This window comes from Lampetra planeri, unplaced genomic scaffold (genome assembly GCF_965212315.1).
Source record: "Lampetra planeri unplaced genomic scaffold, kcLamPlan1.2.h2 scaffold_1696, whole genome shotgun sequence".
Lineage (NCBI taxonomy): Eukaryota > Metazoa > Chordata > Hyperoartia > Petromyzontiformes > Petromyzontidae > Lampetra > Lampetra planeri.
Window position 1 is genome coordinate 1 of NW_027614431.1, and position 16,925 is coordinate 16,925.

Sequence of the window (16,925 nt, forward strand, 5' to 3'; positions counted from 1 at the left end):
CCAAAAAATAAACATCCCAGACTCACCCTGTTATTTAATTTTTGTTTTTGCATGATGGTTATTGGGTGCTACTTATATGCCCTACTAAACCGTCTACAAATTGGAAATGAAACATTTGAACCATTCACTGTTTGTCCACACGTATGCATGATAAATAATCATTTTTAAAACCTATAATCACTGAACATTTTGAGAATCAAAGAGGATTCTTTTTTTTTTTTTTTTGTGCCCTGTGCTCGTATCGATCCCTATGCATTAAATACATTCAGACAAACAAAAGGGATCATTTACAACAATCATTTACATGTTCACAATGTAAATTTGACACTGATTAGACAAGAGAATAAATCCAATAAGGAAAGGTTTCAAGATTTAGTGAGAATTAGGGAGAGAAGGAGTGTCATCGAGTCATAAACCTGAAAAATGACATGAAAAATGACCTGGACCTGTGCGGTGATACTTTATGTGATTAAGTGCAGGTGTCTGTCTCCCTGCCATTGCTCTTTCCAGATTATTGTCCTTCTCCATAGAAAGTGGAGGACAAAGAGAGAATAAAAGATGAAGGGATGAAAAGATGAAAGAAAAGAAAATCAAGGGAAAAGGGGAGACTTCCTACGTTCAGGTTCATCCATCGGTCAGTACAAATACATGGAAAGCAGGATGTTACCAAGTGAGATATGCCTCACCTTAAATTCCCTAAATATAAAAAAAGCAAACAACAATGCATATTGTGCAACTATAAAGTTGGTAAAGGACCAAATTAATCAAAAGAAGAGGTTGCAGCCAAGAGGGAGGGTGGGCAGCAACAGCCAATAAACTGCCCAATCAGCAATATACAGTACACCCACTTAGAAATACAAGACAAGGTTAATCCCAACAAGCAAGTAGTACGTCAGTTAGATCGATGGAGGACAGCAGGCACAGTGGAAAAGAGAAGAGCAAACTCACACAGCTTTATTACACGGCACATTTCACATGGTGGCCCTTTAATGCAGTCATGTTCACATGTTTCCACTCTGTTGCTCCCATAGAACACCAGGAGCTCACGTTGGCAGGGGTCATAACAATCAGAATAAGAATGTATAGGAACAATGCTTTTTTGACACAATGTGGAAAATCTGATTTACAAGATTTACGCCGACGTGTGTCTAGTAGCCATGTCCCCTAAAAATTAGGGTGGTTAGAGTGGACAATGACAGATACGATAGAGATAATTCTTATATAAGTCAAATCTATTATAAAATCTTTTTGGATCTCCATATTCTACAGTTTTAATATACTCCTTATATACCTTATCACTTCTACTTCCAGTACGTTTCCTGGACTTTATTGTATGATATATTCAGCATACATACAATACTTAATGTCGCCCTAAAACAATTTAAAGGGAGAAGAAGAAGAATTCACACCTAAAATTTTGTCTGTGAGTTTGTACATTCATTGCAAAACCTAATGCTGCGGACACATAACAGAATAGCTGATGGTTTTATGGCAGATCAAACATTCAGTCGAGCCATTCTGAAGTTGCCCTATGGAACCTGAAGCTGTCCAGAATTACACACGCACATATATATAGCACATGATGGTATTTTTAGAGCTCTTATATAATCATCTCTTCCTATTTGACTAGAATGAAAAAATGTGGACAGTGGTTAAGAAAGTCTGAAGATATCGTTATGTAATACGTCTAGAAATATCTTGAATGTGCTATAAATAAATTGGAGCACAGTATATTTAACAAGCTGGATCATAGCTGCGCTCTGGTTGTGTATTTCAGTTTTTTTTTTTCATTTGTTTGATCTGCTTTGAAGCTTTGTTTCTCACAGATGAAAAAATGACATAACTGTGGAGCAACAGAAGCCAGTTCTCCTTCTCTCCTTCGACACGTACTTCTCCTTTATTCGTGAGCTCTCTGCATCTCGTTTCCCTGCCTCCCACCCTCCCTCTTTGTTCGATCCCTTTGCTTTGATCTTCCTCCCCTCCAACTTCAGAATGCAGTGTCTTGAGAGTGGAGGGGTGGAAGGAAGAGGAAAAACCCCAACAACTTCAAAGAGCCCCTCTTGGGTTGTGGGAAGGTGGGTTTTATTTTTAGCTTGCTGATGCCCATTTAAACACTTGGAAATGGGGAGGGGGTTGGCGAGAGGGAAGGGTACAGTGAGACTGTGTCATACTTTGTGTCGTACTGCTTTGAATTAATAGAATCCAAGAAAAGATTTTAACTCCAACATACATGTGTTGTCCAATTCTGCAGATTGTCTCTGTACCGAACCAATACATTAAAAGATCTATGTTGATTATTATGTTTTCTGCGGTCATATAGTTAGAAACAAAAAATCCAAAGTCCTTTTCCAACTCGCTGTCGGGGAGTTGGGGACAGGAAGTTGGAAACACAGCGCCCCATTTACCTTGAATATCTGTTACAGGTTTATTTATATTTTTAAAAGGGACAGTACATATTGATGAACAAGGCATATATGTCATATTATACCAAATTCTAGTTTCTGTCTTTTGTCCACATTGAACTGCTTTTTCGTCCATGTTTCGGTGAAAGTCGTATGCAAACAACTGTTTTCAGACGGAAATTACATCGCCGTGAGTTACAAACTCAGAGGGGTACAATTGGAATGCATCATTATTTCTGGCTTTTTTCATATGTTCATGATTCATTGATGTAAATGTCTTTTACAGAGGTTATATAAGAAACTAATGACACAATGATTTTCCAGGATTTCTGACAGCTTTTCTGTCCTGTACTTACTCACTGCATTATTGTCATAATATTATTCATATTATTACTCATTATACCGCTGCAGTTACTTTTTCAGAGAGTTGGTTTAATTTAGCTTGAAACCTGACTCATGGCTGTTGTTGTTGCTGAAACAGATACACACAAAAATACTATTTATTTATTTATTTGTCTGTCTGTCTGTTTGTTTGGTTTGTTTGTTTGTTTGTTTGTTTGAGACTCAGGTGTTGGCACAAACCCTGCACAGCTGGGTACAGAGGAGCCAGAGTACATAGGAGAACAGTTATGATCGCCATCCCATTTCATGGAGAGCACTTCATCTCAGAGAGAGAAAGAGCGAGAGAGCAAGAGCAAGAGAGAGGCATGAATCAAATCAAAAGAAAAAGAGAGGAAATAAACTCAAATATTCATGTACATCACCATGTAAGCTCTCAGATATTCATGAACAGGCATCTAATATTTGTACTGCAGCGGCAGACATAAACTACTGACATTTGTTTAGTGATAAGTCTCTCATCCACATGCAATAACCATACCTGACACTGTGTGGTATAGTGATATGTACTTGTACATATCTGTCCACAGTCCATATAGTCTGACTTAAAGGCAGTATGCACCAAGCATGTTGGACTTTCATTTCAGTCATTTTTCAATGTGAATACCTAAGTATCTGTAATCCTCCAAAACGTCTCTACTTTCTACTGGGAAAAACCCCCCACAACATTTATGTCTATAATCTAAATAAAGCCATGAAATAGGGACAGCTGTTCGTCAGTTGAGCTCCAGCTTTATTGGACTAAATTATATGACTTGCTGACTCAGCTAAGTCAAGCTTGTCATGTATGTCACAAGTGATGTAAACTTGTGGAAACAACATTCCTGGTGTGAAATGAAGGTTCAGTGTGACGTGTATGTTGACCATCTCCCAGTGGAGCCCACTTCTTTACATACAGCTCTTTGGGTAAGCTGACTGCTACAGTACTGGATACGGTACAATCATTTGATAAATGAGCATAGTAAAAAAAGAACACATGACCATTTTTGTTGTAGTGTTGAAACTGCATGTGTGGATGTCCTTTGGTTTTCTGTTGCTTGATGTGTGTGTAAGTGTAAGTCGGCCCCTGTCTATGGGTGCGAGAGTATGGATGTGTCTCTGTACATAGATGGTGACGAATGAATAAATAATGTAACGTAATAGTGAACTTGAATAATTAAAGAAATGATGTAATGTCATTCAATAATGTGTGTAACCTAAAAACCACTGATTGGAATTGAGTTGAAATGTTTACACAGGGTATTGTAGTTGGTCCTGTAGATGGCTGGAGGAGTAGAGGAAGAGGTGAGGGAGGGCTGATGATGGCCTTTGGTTCCTACACGTAGTAGAGAGAGAAGGTACTGAAACAGTGATTCAACACTTTCAACATGATCTCTGCAGACCAGGTCGGTGTCTGAGTCCGCCTGATGAAATCCAGCTGCGGCTGACTTTTTTCCACGTTTGCATCAGGCCTTGTCTGATATGTGAAAGCTCAGAAACGTTGACGGTGAAAGGCTTCAGTCTAGAACGAGAACAGGATCAACAAGAAAAAAGTTTCAAGCCAACGGTTTGGGGGAACTCCCATGCTGACTGAGGTTATGGCAGATACCGCACTGTATCCTCCGTCCCATCCTCATCATTTGTCTCCCAGGAAGTCCAGAATCAAGTTACATGTGAATTCCACTCCATGTTCAGTCAGGTTCATCGGCTTTGACTTTGCAAAGAGCAAAAGCAGGAAAAGGAAAAGCATGCTTATGACTTGTAAGTGTCGGTTTTCAAGCATGAAGCCCCTGATGTGCTCCTGTGGTTGGAGAACTGTCTGGGGTCCACCGTGTCTGGAACTACAGACTGGTAGCCTGAAGTCATTCATAGTTGATGTGTGTGTGTGTGTGTGTGTGTGTGTTTTGTTGGTACCACTATGAGTAATAGGATTGAAAGACTGTTTCCTGTAAGATGAGGAATTAAAAAAAAGTCCCTTCCCAGCTGCTCATGCCTTCAGGACTCTCGATGACACTCCAGTAGGTCAGACTACCTTATGTGGATCAACCTGCTGTAATGTGTGTGTGTGTAAATTGCAGAGCATTCTTACTTGACGATTTTTATTTTTTAACAAAGGTCTGTTCTGTTTGTGAAATCCCACATAGGATATGCTGAAAAAAGGCTGTTGTCTGGTGTATTTTTGCACTCATCCTCCACAATATTACGCATCCTGCAAGCTGTTGCCACTAATTACACAAAAATCACTATCAAAGGACATGCTGGACTACTACACTCGAGTAGGAGAACTGACCTGAATCAGTGCTGTGTTCATCTCTAGAGTCCTTATTTTTCCCCCGCTGTCTTTTTTCCGTATTGCATATATCGCTAATTTCCTTATCTTCTGTGTCGTCACTCAGGAGTATGCCTGGTGCTGGGGTGCATGATCTTCCCCGATGGATGGGACGCAGAGGTCATCCGGGACATGTGCGGGGAGCAGACAGGGAAATACTCCCTGGGGGACTGCTCTGTACGCTGGGCCTACATGCTGGCCATCATGGGCATCCTCGATGCCCTCATCCTTTCCTTCTTGGCCTTTGTTCTGGGCAACCGGCAGACAGACTTCTATCTTGATGACTTGCAGACAGACAACAAAGGTAAGTGAAGCATTACTGAATCATGGTGTTTATCTTGTATCATCATGTCTGTGAAGGCTCTCGGTCGAGTGGACTTTGGTTGAAGATGTTTCATCAGTCGTCAGATCATGTATTAAGTTCAATTTTCATATAGGATCATCCAGGACGTTGATTTGTCTCTTTGTTTTTTGTGCCGGTGTGTGTTTACAATTTTCTATTTGTGAATGTGGTACTAGTATAGTGGAAAATGTTATTTTATTTAAATTAACCAACATCGATCATGGTGGAGACGCCGAGATTCCACACTGCAGGTTAGCAACACGTTAGCTGGTTCCAGGTGCTCCTGGTAGCTGGCTATCAATTAGGACATAGCGCCAGCGTCACTAAATTCTTTGAACACCACAAAGACGGTATGAGGGGTGAAATTACAGCCCTCCGAAAGGCCTCTCCGAACCAAACTCTGGAGGTGAATTGCCCTCCCAGTATAAGAACACATCCCGAGCAGATGTTGGAGGTGTGCTTTGATAGTATCTCCCCATTGTGCTTGTTCTACTTTCAGTCTTCTATTATTTTGGTCTTGTTTTAGGTTTTTGAACTACTGAAAATACTGTACAGTGGTTTGAATGGAATTGTACAATAATTAGTGCAATCCTACTGATTGGAAGGAGCGAAGACAGAGGCATTATGTTTCATTGAGGTCTGTTTCAGTGATTGTGTTTGTCTTTATACCCACTGTATATGGCATGTTGTCGTATTTCTATACCTTTGATTACTCCAGTCTCTTCAATCAGTCATTTTCAGGAATGAATGCACTCTAACCTGACCTCAGTAAGTATTGGCATATGGCTTCAGCTCTGTAATCAGGGACATGACACAATTCCCCAGTGTTGCTGGCAGTTTCATGATGTTGCATCAGGACAGTTGAATTGCTTTGATTCTGCTGTATGAACGGAGGAAAGCGAAGGAACAGAACGACGGAGGCAGGTGGTGAGGTAGAGGGGCCAGCGCAGAAAATACACATCATTGTCGTTTGAGCTGTATGAACACAAAAGGAGAAACTGAGAAGAACAAAGTTCATTGTGGACTGACAGCGTGAGACATGCAGAGACAGACAGAGTAAAGACGGGAATGAGACAAAACACTGAGAGGGAGAAGTGGGAGAATAGTGACATAAGATGTCTCAGTTCTCCATTGGCCTATCTCAGTGATGGTTTCCATGGTAACGGGAGATATTCCAGTGCATGGGCGTGTCTTTCCGTTCTTATCTGATTAACCTCGCTCACAGTCGCCATGATACTAAACATCTAATGCTTCAGTACCAGAGTTTCTTTTGAGCACCCATTGAAAAATGTCTCTTTTCTCTACAGTCCACAAAAGCATTGCTGGTAACGAAAGTGACAAAGCTGGACCACGATCTACTAACGTGAAATGATATGGAACATGCAGCCAATGAATGTCCACTTTTACCAGTGAAAGAAATGTTTATTTCATAGTTAGTTTACGCTCATCTTGCCTCAGTTCTGCACATGACAACACTGTTTTTTGTCCTTGCAGATTTTGCTGTGTCAAGGGTAAGTCATAAACTCTCCATCTTTTATGCATTTAGCATGTAAAACAGTTGCTTTATGTACATGTGCAAGTTTTCCACAGGTAGTCATCGCCAGTCCAGCTCAAAGAACACAGACCACTACTCTATTAGCTTAGCTCTGAGGTCAACAAAATGAGTTGCGATATCAGTTTCTCAGTTTCATGTGTCTTATAATGTTAAAGTCATGTATTGGAGCATAATCAAAACTAATTTACCATTAACTAAAAAAACATACAACTGTGAAGTTTAACAGTACTCCCCACCACTAATACATTGATCTCGAATAGAAAAATAATTTCAATTTCTCGTCCTTTAACTGTAAGCGAGATGTACAACAACCATTTATTTGTTTTCTTTCAGATTGAAGTTCGGGACAGAAGAGAGCCGAGGTATGGAGTGCAGCGTCTTCACTGAGAGCAACAATCGCACTGGTTCTTTCTCTTCTCTTCTCTTCTCCTCTCCTCTCTTCTCTTCTCTTCTCTTCTCTTCTCTTCTCTTCTCTTCTCTTCTCTTCTCTTCTCTTCTCTTCTCTCCTCTCCTCTTCTTCTTCTCTTCAAAGATCAGGATATTACCCAATGTCAATGCAGACACCAAGTGTACAGCATTCTGTAAGATAAAAACAACAAAACACAATGGGATAAACTATATTTAAAAGAAAAGGCTGTACAGTCAATTTACTGACTTTCTCAAAAAAAGTAACTTTATGTTGGAAAAAAATGCCGTTGCCTGTTTGAAAACACGATTTGTGTGAGAAACTCCAACCTGAAGCTGAAGGACTTTGACGTCCATCTATAATTTGTTATCACTGTTTATTTCAAATCTTAATACTTACGACATTTGCGTTTGTATGGTGGATACTTTCACAACTACAAAAACAAGAGGTCCTGTGCTTTAGAGATTATTTTGATACCGTACAGTGACTATACTTGCAATACAGCAGTAAGTACAGAGTAAAACATTCAAAACACTTCAATAGAGACTTGTATGGCTCTACGTCTACGGAGTGTCAAAGGTGAGGAATCTAAAGGTGTGCGCCATTGCAGCTTTACAGAACCAACACAACATCTCTGGGAGATTCTCTACTGTACATACGAAACAATGTAAATAACATTACCGACAAAAACAGCCGACAACAAAACCTCATCTCTTTAATGCATTCGAGTATAGTTCTTCTACCCTTGCTTCGGTGTTTGTCCTGCTGGAAGAGCATTGGCTTATGAAACTGGGATGGGAGGAAATGGATATTTTAGAGGGATATTCCACAGAAAAGAAGAACATTATGATTGTGTATGTGGACAAAGACAGACCTGATTCGCCATGGCCTCAAACAAACTGTTAATGTGGTATTTGACCTCACAAGTAGAGGAGACATTGAAATATCCAAATCGCAGATATCAAATCAGAAGTGGAATTTTTTTTTTTCAATCACTTTTATAATATTACTACCCCGTTCACTAGTGTACAGTTTACTCCAGTTTATGGTTCCAGCATACTACAGTGATCAGTTTACAGACGTCTCAAGGCTTTATCACCTGGCCTATGGAGGGAAGCCACAAGTGCTGAATTGTCTTAAGGTGATGTCATGTCATGCCTATTTGAATAAGCATCACAGTTTATAGAAATATGAACTGCAACCAGGTCGCAGAGAATACCCCAAAAAGAAGATTACTGATCTGTGTTTCCTCTGGAACACGAGCATTAGTCCATGCTGCCACTCCTTGCAGCCAAGTTAACAAATATTTCTGGCCTCAGGCAAGACCATTTTCATTATTTCACCTTGCCTTACCTTGCTGCTGCAGAAACTGGCTTGTTTCAGTGTGATGAATGTCACCTACAACACTTCCATGTACATGCTAATGAACGCATTTACTTACCATAACGACAGTTCATCTATCACAAAATAGTACGGTAGGTAAAACTCGTCCTCACTGAATTGACAAACTATGCTGCTATGGCTAGAAAATTGTCTAAAAGTGAACACATACACATCCATCCACTATAACCGATTACAATTAAAATATATCTATATTTTTGTTATCAACCCATATACATCTCATCGAAACCTTTATCACTGTTGAATACTTTTTGTGCCTGAGACAAAATTCTACATGAAAACAGGTGAATGCGACACATCAACTTGTACATGCCATGTAAGAACAGGACATTTCGTACAAGTGGTTCTTGCATGAGGTCATTTTAGTCTTAAAATACCGCAGTCGGAAAATAAAAAATTGTAATCTGCCTGGAACATATGGCCCATCGTGTGTTACATGAGTGACTGTAACAGTAACTGGAATTAGTTACCATCAGTGTCCTCAGTAGCAGCTACTGTTCTGCTCAAGAGTTAATTATTTTTGTAGCTGTTTTATGTTATTTGCCACTAACATCACAGTGTACCTCCTTGTAGCACATAAGAAAATAGCACCCATTTCTTTGGTCTTATCTGGAATTTACATGTTTTATTTCTAAGTGTGATTGGAATAGTGGTTAGCTTTCACAACTGAGGTGGAGGTACTATAGATACTATGGGTTGGGTGTCATGTATTGGTACCTGCTATTTGAGCAAATGCATTCCAAACATATGGGCATTTTTGTATTTCAGTTGATGCCACTGCCGTTTTGGGCTACGTGACTTAGCTTTGAATCCATGAGCACACTACGCCTTCTACTGTTGAGGTTAGAGACACTTGACATGTCTCCCTGTCACCGATCATCACGTCATTATCTGGCAAAGCTCATCAGTTCGATTTTAAACGAGTGCCAAGCTTGGGTTGAGTAGGGTGCTGTAATCCAGAGCATGACGAGGGCCCTCATCCCTTCAGGCTGACATACTGTGACGGAACCTCCCAATACACCAAATCTGAGACGACTCATCACTGCTAAGAAAAGCACATGCTTAATTGTTCCGTATGAGAAAATGACATGTTTTGGCCATTCAGGGATTCAAGTCACAATCATAATGTAAAAACCATGAGAAGTAACCGAGTCCGTTTCACTGAGCAATTCAACCATAGTTGATGAGGGACTGATATTGCTTCTTCTATTTAGGTGTAATCTGTATAACATTTGATTTGGTAAATACTATTAACATGCTAAGTGTGTCGAAACATCAATCAAACATTTTCTAATTCAGCGATGGCGGGGTAGTTTGTCTCGTGTGGGTTATCGGTGCATCCTTTATTATATACACTATGAAAATGAGCAGATAGCTAGATGTGTTGAATGGTAGCTAGCTAACTCTCAGGAAGCTGTGTACACAGTACTGTATTAAAGGCCCATAATGGAATTCATCTTGTCTGTGTGAAACCAGCACGAAATGTGAGCATGTGTTCTTTCTTTTTCTTGTTTTTGTTTCAAGTCGACGCGCTTGAGTAGAAGAATCCCTTGTTAGCAAAGTCTAATTTTGACACATTTTGACATTTGAATTCAAAATCACGTTTCTAACTTTGCAAGCTGGGCCTTTAAGACAATATGAAAACAGCCTTTATGATAAATCTACTGATGCTGTCCATTCAGTGTTGGGCCCAAACTGAAGAAAAGTTTTCTTTATTTTAACCTTGAAAAACTGTGCAAGCATACGGTATGTGAGAACATGGTTAAATTATCTGAAGTGGTATGTACAGTATGTACCTCCTTCATTTGGTATTGTGACAAGTATGTTTTTACTTTTGAAAGAACTTTGAAAAATAATGCTCATGCTGAGACATCGGCATGGTGATATTTTTTTTTCTTTCTTTCTTTTTTTTAATATGTATATCTAAAGGTTGCATAAAGCAGGCAGTAATGTCTCCTCTTACAGCGAGCTTCTCTTGTTAGGGACAACTTTTAAGGGCCCAAGACACATATTTTACAAGCAATCTAAAAAGGTGTCAAAGAACACAAACAAGAAAATCCCAGAGCCATGACTGGTCATGGCTCTGGGATATTAGGTTTGTCATGATTATTGTTCTGGTCTGCTCTCTGGGTACTCTCTTCCTGTGGACTTGATGACCAACTGAACACCTTAACAAGGAGCTGACAATATCTTAACTCTGATGAGCACATATTTCTACCACTCCAGGTGCCTCTGAGACATCTTGATTTAATTCAGATGTGGTGCAGGACCAGCAAAGCAAGTGACATTAGTTTTTGTAGTGAAGTCACTCTGGAGCAAGATGAGGCCAGTTTCGTTTCACTCCAATTCCAGAAATAAATAATGATTTCCCCCTAATTAACACATTTTCAAGACGCTCGAGGTCTTAATACATACAATTTGGAACAAAGTGAATGATATTTTCATTTTAAAGTCAAAGCAACATTCATATCACTCCTGAATCGTGGAACCATAATACACTGAGATTGAAAAGCTGATAGAAAAAATACACAATTAATGGAAAATCAGTTTTAACCCTTTGTGGTAAAATCTGTTGACAATGTAAATATTATTTAATTACCAATGAGGTCATCATATTTTTTATCATGCATTATCATGTATAAATACATCATGTTAGGGTTGGGATGGGGTTTTGGGCAAAGACAAATACTGTCCAGTGACTTATGTTCTGAAAAAAGTTGACATTGTGTTGACTCCTGAATTGCAGATGTTGCCAAAATACCATCAGTTACCATGTGTTAACATGAAAAAAAAAAAAAAAAAAAAGTACTAATCAGTTTTTGCTTTGTATAACAAAAGAATTATATACTAATATTTGTCAAGTACTTCTGATGAGATATTTGTTTATGTGTTGCTACGGAATCTTTACTTTCTGTTACAGTTACTTTCGATGTATTTTGGTATGATGTATGATGATTGTTGTTCTGTCACTTGCCATTGAGACTCAGATTCAATTTTTAACTCACTAATGGATGACTGCTTGTTAAAATCTTAACACCCCAAAATGTATAAAAGTGTATTTATAAAGTTGCTTGACAGTTGACAAGATGGAGTCTGAACGCGGCTTGTTGCTTTTCATGGAATATGACGACATACTGAGTTTGATTTGAAAATTAAAATGTATAATTCCTATTTGTGAATAGTATACCAACTCACCATGATGACAATTTCTGTTATTAAAACACATTTTGAGAAGGTTGAATAAAGATATTTTACATTCAAAACTGAGTCAGTTCATCATAGGGTGTACGTTCACACAACTGTATAACACAAACGTCAAAAGTATATCATTGTGGCACTGAAAGCGACCGATGGCCTTAATCATGATTAGGTACAGGGTTGTTGACACAACTCTGCTGTGGTGTTGATGGTGAGTCACACCAACCAAAAATATCACACAGAATCACTCACACACACAGATGCGTACGAGGAGGGTCATATTTTCTGAGACCGACTATGATTTGAGGATCAGCTGCTTGTACTGTATGTAAGTGGGTGTGAGTGCTGTACGATCACATTGGTGACCTGTCACGGGTTAAATTCCATCTCACCTCTTCCTGCAAAGCTTTTGTTTCTACTCTTCTTTTAAAACAACATCCGCACACAGCTCTAACTTTTGAAAAGGATTTGTTTCTATTGCCATTTAGGATGAAACTGAATGTTCAGTTGCTTCTGTAATGACTGGCCACACTCCATGCAGCAGACAAAGAGTGCTACAGGCAGCAGGTTGTCTCAAACGTGGCTTATGTTGAAGAAAATAAATTGTTTCAGATGACCTCAGACCACAACTCATCTGTGACTGACAGGTAAGTTAATTTTTCACAATGCTAACCAGATTTTTAAAAAATATTAGTGGGATTTATGAAAGGACTTTTGATTTGAAATTCCTTGTTCTCCTTTAGTATCCTTTCGTTTTATTGTCCATTCTATTGGATCATCCATGAGGAAAGACTAAGGTTGGTTAATGGTTGGTTAAATGGAGAAGGCATGGAACTTCTTATAATTCGTACACATGTAGTTTTTTTATTTATTGGGGACACAAAGACATACAGCATCTGCATAATATTTGAGCATCTTATCCCAGACTAGGGTTGGCTTTTTTCCAGCCCACAACAAATAAACATTGAGTGTGACTTCTGGTGCCTCAAGGCTTTAAACCAACCCCAAATGGCTGACTCTGAATTATGTTCAATACACCCTGACCTTGCATTCATCCCTGTGGAGCTCTTCACAGCAGATCACTGTGTACCCATTCATCTTCCCCATGAGGAAAGCTGTGGGAAATGGAGAACACACTATAGTTGCAAGATATAGACAGACTTTTCAGCCACTTGTACAGACATAGAATGGCTCAAAATAAAAAGAATATAAGAGAACACTCAAAACATACATCTGATCACAATGAACCATAACATCCTTCAGTGGACATTGGGCCAGAATTAGCAGTTGCGCAATTTGTGCCATGTTCTCTTCACAGATGAAAGCAGGTTCACACTAGTACCTGTTACAAAAAGTGGTTGAAATGTATAGAGCACATTTTTTTACTATTTAGTAAATGACATTCAATTAATTGAGAAAGTGTGTCCAAAATTAATTTTCAGCAAAGTAGAGCATTTGATCAGTCTATACTACCTCAACAATAAACTAAAGGTTACTTCAATTTTTTACGTGCATGGAGCTGCTGTTTGTTGATGCTGCATGAAACGAAAGCAAACAGGGAAAACAAACAGGGTCACCAATGTAAAAACCCGACTTGCAAATTCTGCTGAAAAATTTAAAAATCCATATGACAATCACGTCTGTATCTTCCTTTAAAAAGTGCTTTCAGCACGCCACATCTTTTGACGTTTCAATAAAAAAAACTTGTAATAACATCAGCGTCACAAGGCAAGATGTGTATATCTCCAGTGTAACGTGCAGGATTTACCAGCAGACAGTAGTAAGCATGGCAGTGTGCTTTCAAACCATCCATGCATAGATGCCTTGCAGGCTTGGTCTGCCCGCTGTCTGGCTTTGACAGATTGTCCTCGCTTGCTCCTTTCTTCTCTTTTCCACTCTCTCCCCCAACATGGTTTTAAGGCCTGAGGTCAGTGGCTGAAACATTCCTACCTCTCCACCATCTGTTTGTAATGTGGGATGTCTCTGGCGTGCAGCAACTTGTTGATGGGAGATTCCTGTGCACATTCAAACCTGTTAGCTATTGACTGATCTGCCCCGAGATTCTGATTAGCCCATCGGTCGCAGTCTGTGGTACGTAGCGTGAGAATCCGTGAAGGTCTGCGCAATGACAGCGTCCACGTAAAACCAAACAAACCTTTTCCCCTAACTTAGTCACCATTTATATTCTACAGGGAGTCATGGGACAGCAAAGTATGTATAGCATAGTATGTATATAATGATACATTTTACAACTATCATCAGAAAAACACAAGTTAACAATCCGTTTCACTTCTGGAAGCATCATCATGTTCATCTTGTTTGCATCAATGACCCCCATTTGTGAGAGTATTTTATAACACCATGTGCCTTGCTTATAAATGCTTATTCTGAAAGAATAAATAAATAGAACTGTCTCATATTGTGAGGCAATGCAAGTTAAGCAGATATCACAATTAGGCCAACATATAACTTAAATACGCTACTTATTTTTATGTGGATCTGGCCCCCTCCGGTGGGTTGACATGACACGTCTATGAATGGAAAAAAATCAGTATCCTGCAGGTAAGTACTTTTACTTTTGTGAATTTCTCTCAGGAGAAAAAATAAAGTATCTATCTTTTACTTACAGGTAGATGGTTTAAAATCAGTGAGCTATAAAATTTTAAAACCCAAACTGAAAATTACTGCAACACCAAGACAAAAGGATTTTTTTCCAAATAATTAACACATGGAAAAAAAAAAGTTTAGCCATTTGCTGACTTTTATGACTTTCATAAATCGTTTTACCTTTGATTCAGGAATATGTTTAACTCTTTCAACAACAGAGCTTTGTCTTTCTCAAAATGCTTTCGGGTTTTGGGTTTGCTCAAAACAATTCCGTGTTGATCAGCAAGCAAATGTATGTAATTAAATTTGTTGTGAAGCCAAACCTAAAGTAGTCCTCAGTGTGTACTTCTATTTGGTTGGACATTCTATATCATCCTGATTTTTTATGTGAAAATTACAATGTTTTTTCTCTACACGAATGCACTGTGAAAGAAAAAATACTACAGAGATATAGACAGCGGTTCAAATAACGCACAACAAATAGATACAAATAGACAAGCCAAGGGGGGCAGACAAACACATATGGGCATCACCTGTAGAAAAAAATAAATCAAAATCTTGTCAAGCAGTTGAAAATCACCTCACTTTAATTGAGCATGATCATATCAATCCCACTCCTTCTCCCACACATGTGGCACCATCAATACAACAAGTGTTTCAATGTGCTCTATTGCTTTAAGCTGATTAAGCTGTTGTCGCCTGCTAAAAGTTTGCAGAGCGGGACCATTTCTTTACTTATAAAAATGTACCCGTCATATATGTGCTGAACATAAATATATACAAGGTTGTATTTTACAAACAAGAAAGAATTTCAGACAAAACTGCCATATGTGGAAACTATTAGTTTCAAACTGAAAAAAAAGAAAAGAAAAAGTAGACTGATCAAAACTTGTTTGCAATGTGACCCACTCTATTGTACAAATTTCTTATGAAATCTCCAGTTGCTGCATTGCTCACTAAATCAAACAGAATTGCAAAGCATTTTTAAGTGAGATGATGTAAAATTATGTGTGTGTATATTCACTAAAATTACTAACTTGCTATTTAGCTTTAAGTGTAATCGCATTAAATAAAAATACTTACTGAATGTCACAATGTTGCCTTTGTAGTTAGAAATTAACAAACAGTAAATTTGACCCAATTTCTTAAAGACACAATTCTTTGGGGACGGCAAGGCTCAGGAGGTAGAGTGCCCCTGCAATTTAAGGGAAAGACGTGAAAGCTCTGCTGCTGGCACCCTATTGGGGCAGGAGGGATTGTACCATTTACCTTGAATTATGTCAAAAGACAAAAAATAAATCAGTTAAAATACACTTTTATTGTTCTACGTCTTATTATTAATCACTTTGTTTCTTCTGATTGAAATGACTTCTATATTTGGTTCATCCAGCTCTCTGCAGAGGGAAGTCCAGGGCTATATTTACACAAAAAGCTTTTAGAAAAAAAATATTCTTTGTTGCACCATATGAGTTGATTTACATTCATATCAAATGACAGCATTTTGGATATTGTGATCAGTGGGAAGGTTCCGTCCTCCGTTGAAGAGACTCCACAGTGATTGCTGATTGTGGCTATACTCTTACACACTCACAGGTGGACTGGTTCTTAAAAAAATAAACACATACAGGAACCTGTTCATACCTCCATGAACAGTTGAGGGGAACTATCACTTTAAGGTAACACACACTGCACAGTCTTAGAGCCAAACACGGCAGGTACTTTCCACGAAGAGGAACCCTGAGTAAGGCGTGTACTGACTGATAGAAAACATTAGCCAGTGCAGAACTGTGTGAATGATAGCTTGAGATTTGTCTCTGGAATTTTAAGATGGAAAAATGTACTGAAAACAACCCCCCCACACACACACCAATCCAAACCAGACTGCACTGTTTGTGGCTTCTGGGAAAAGCTGGAGGTGACTTCAGCTGGGTACATTGTTGAGATGGATTTGTGTTTACATGAGGAACTAGATGTTTTCCTGTAACAATCTGTAACATGCTCATAGCATTGTACTGGTCAAACGTACACATTTCTAGGCAATGATGATGTCAACTGACATACTCAAATCAATCCCAAGTTAAAGCGATGTGCACCTTTGCATTTGAAACAATTCCAATCGAAACAACACAAACTGTAGGCATGAATATAAGGTGCTAATTCTCACAAAATGCAAACAAATTGATGTGAAAATGTAACAATCTTTTTTTTTTTTTTGACTAAAAAATGAATCATTCTTATAGTCTGCATACGTTACAACAAGCAACTCTTGCAAATATTTTATAAAACTGCTATTGCATGTGACAAGA

At 38.7% G+C, this 16,925-nt stretch overlaps 1 protein-coding gene across 1 annotated transcript; it reads left to right on the plus strand.

The window, feature by feature from the left end:
* Positions 1-5,176: 5,176 nt before the first annotated feature.
* LOC144739765 (LHFPL tetraspan subfamily member 4 protein-like) lies at positions 5,177-7,394 on the plus strand (the record flags this gene model as incomplete). The annotated part of the gene is made up of 3 exons (XM_078622665.1): positions 5,177-5,413; positions 6,947-6,963; positions 7,341-7,394. Coding segments are annotated over 3 exons (308 nt in total), but the record flags the coding sequence as incomplete, so codon positions are not given.
* Between the last annotated feature and the right edge of the window lie 9,531 nt (positions 7,395-16,925).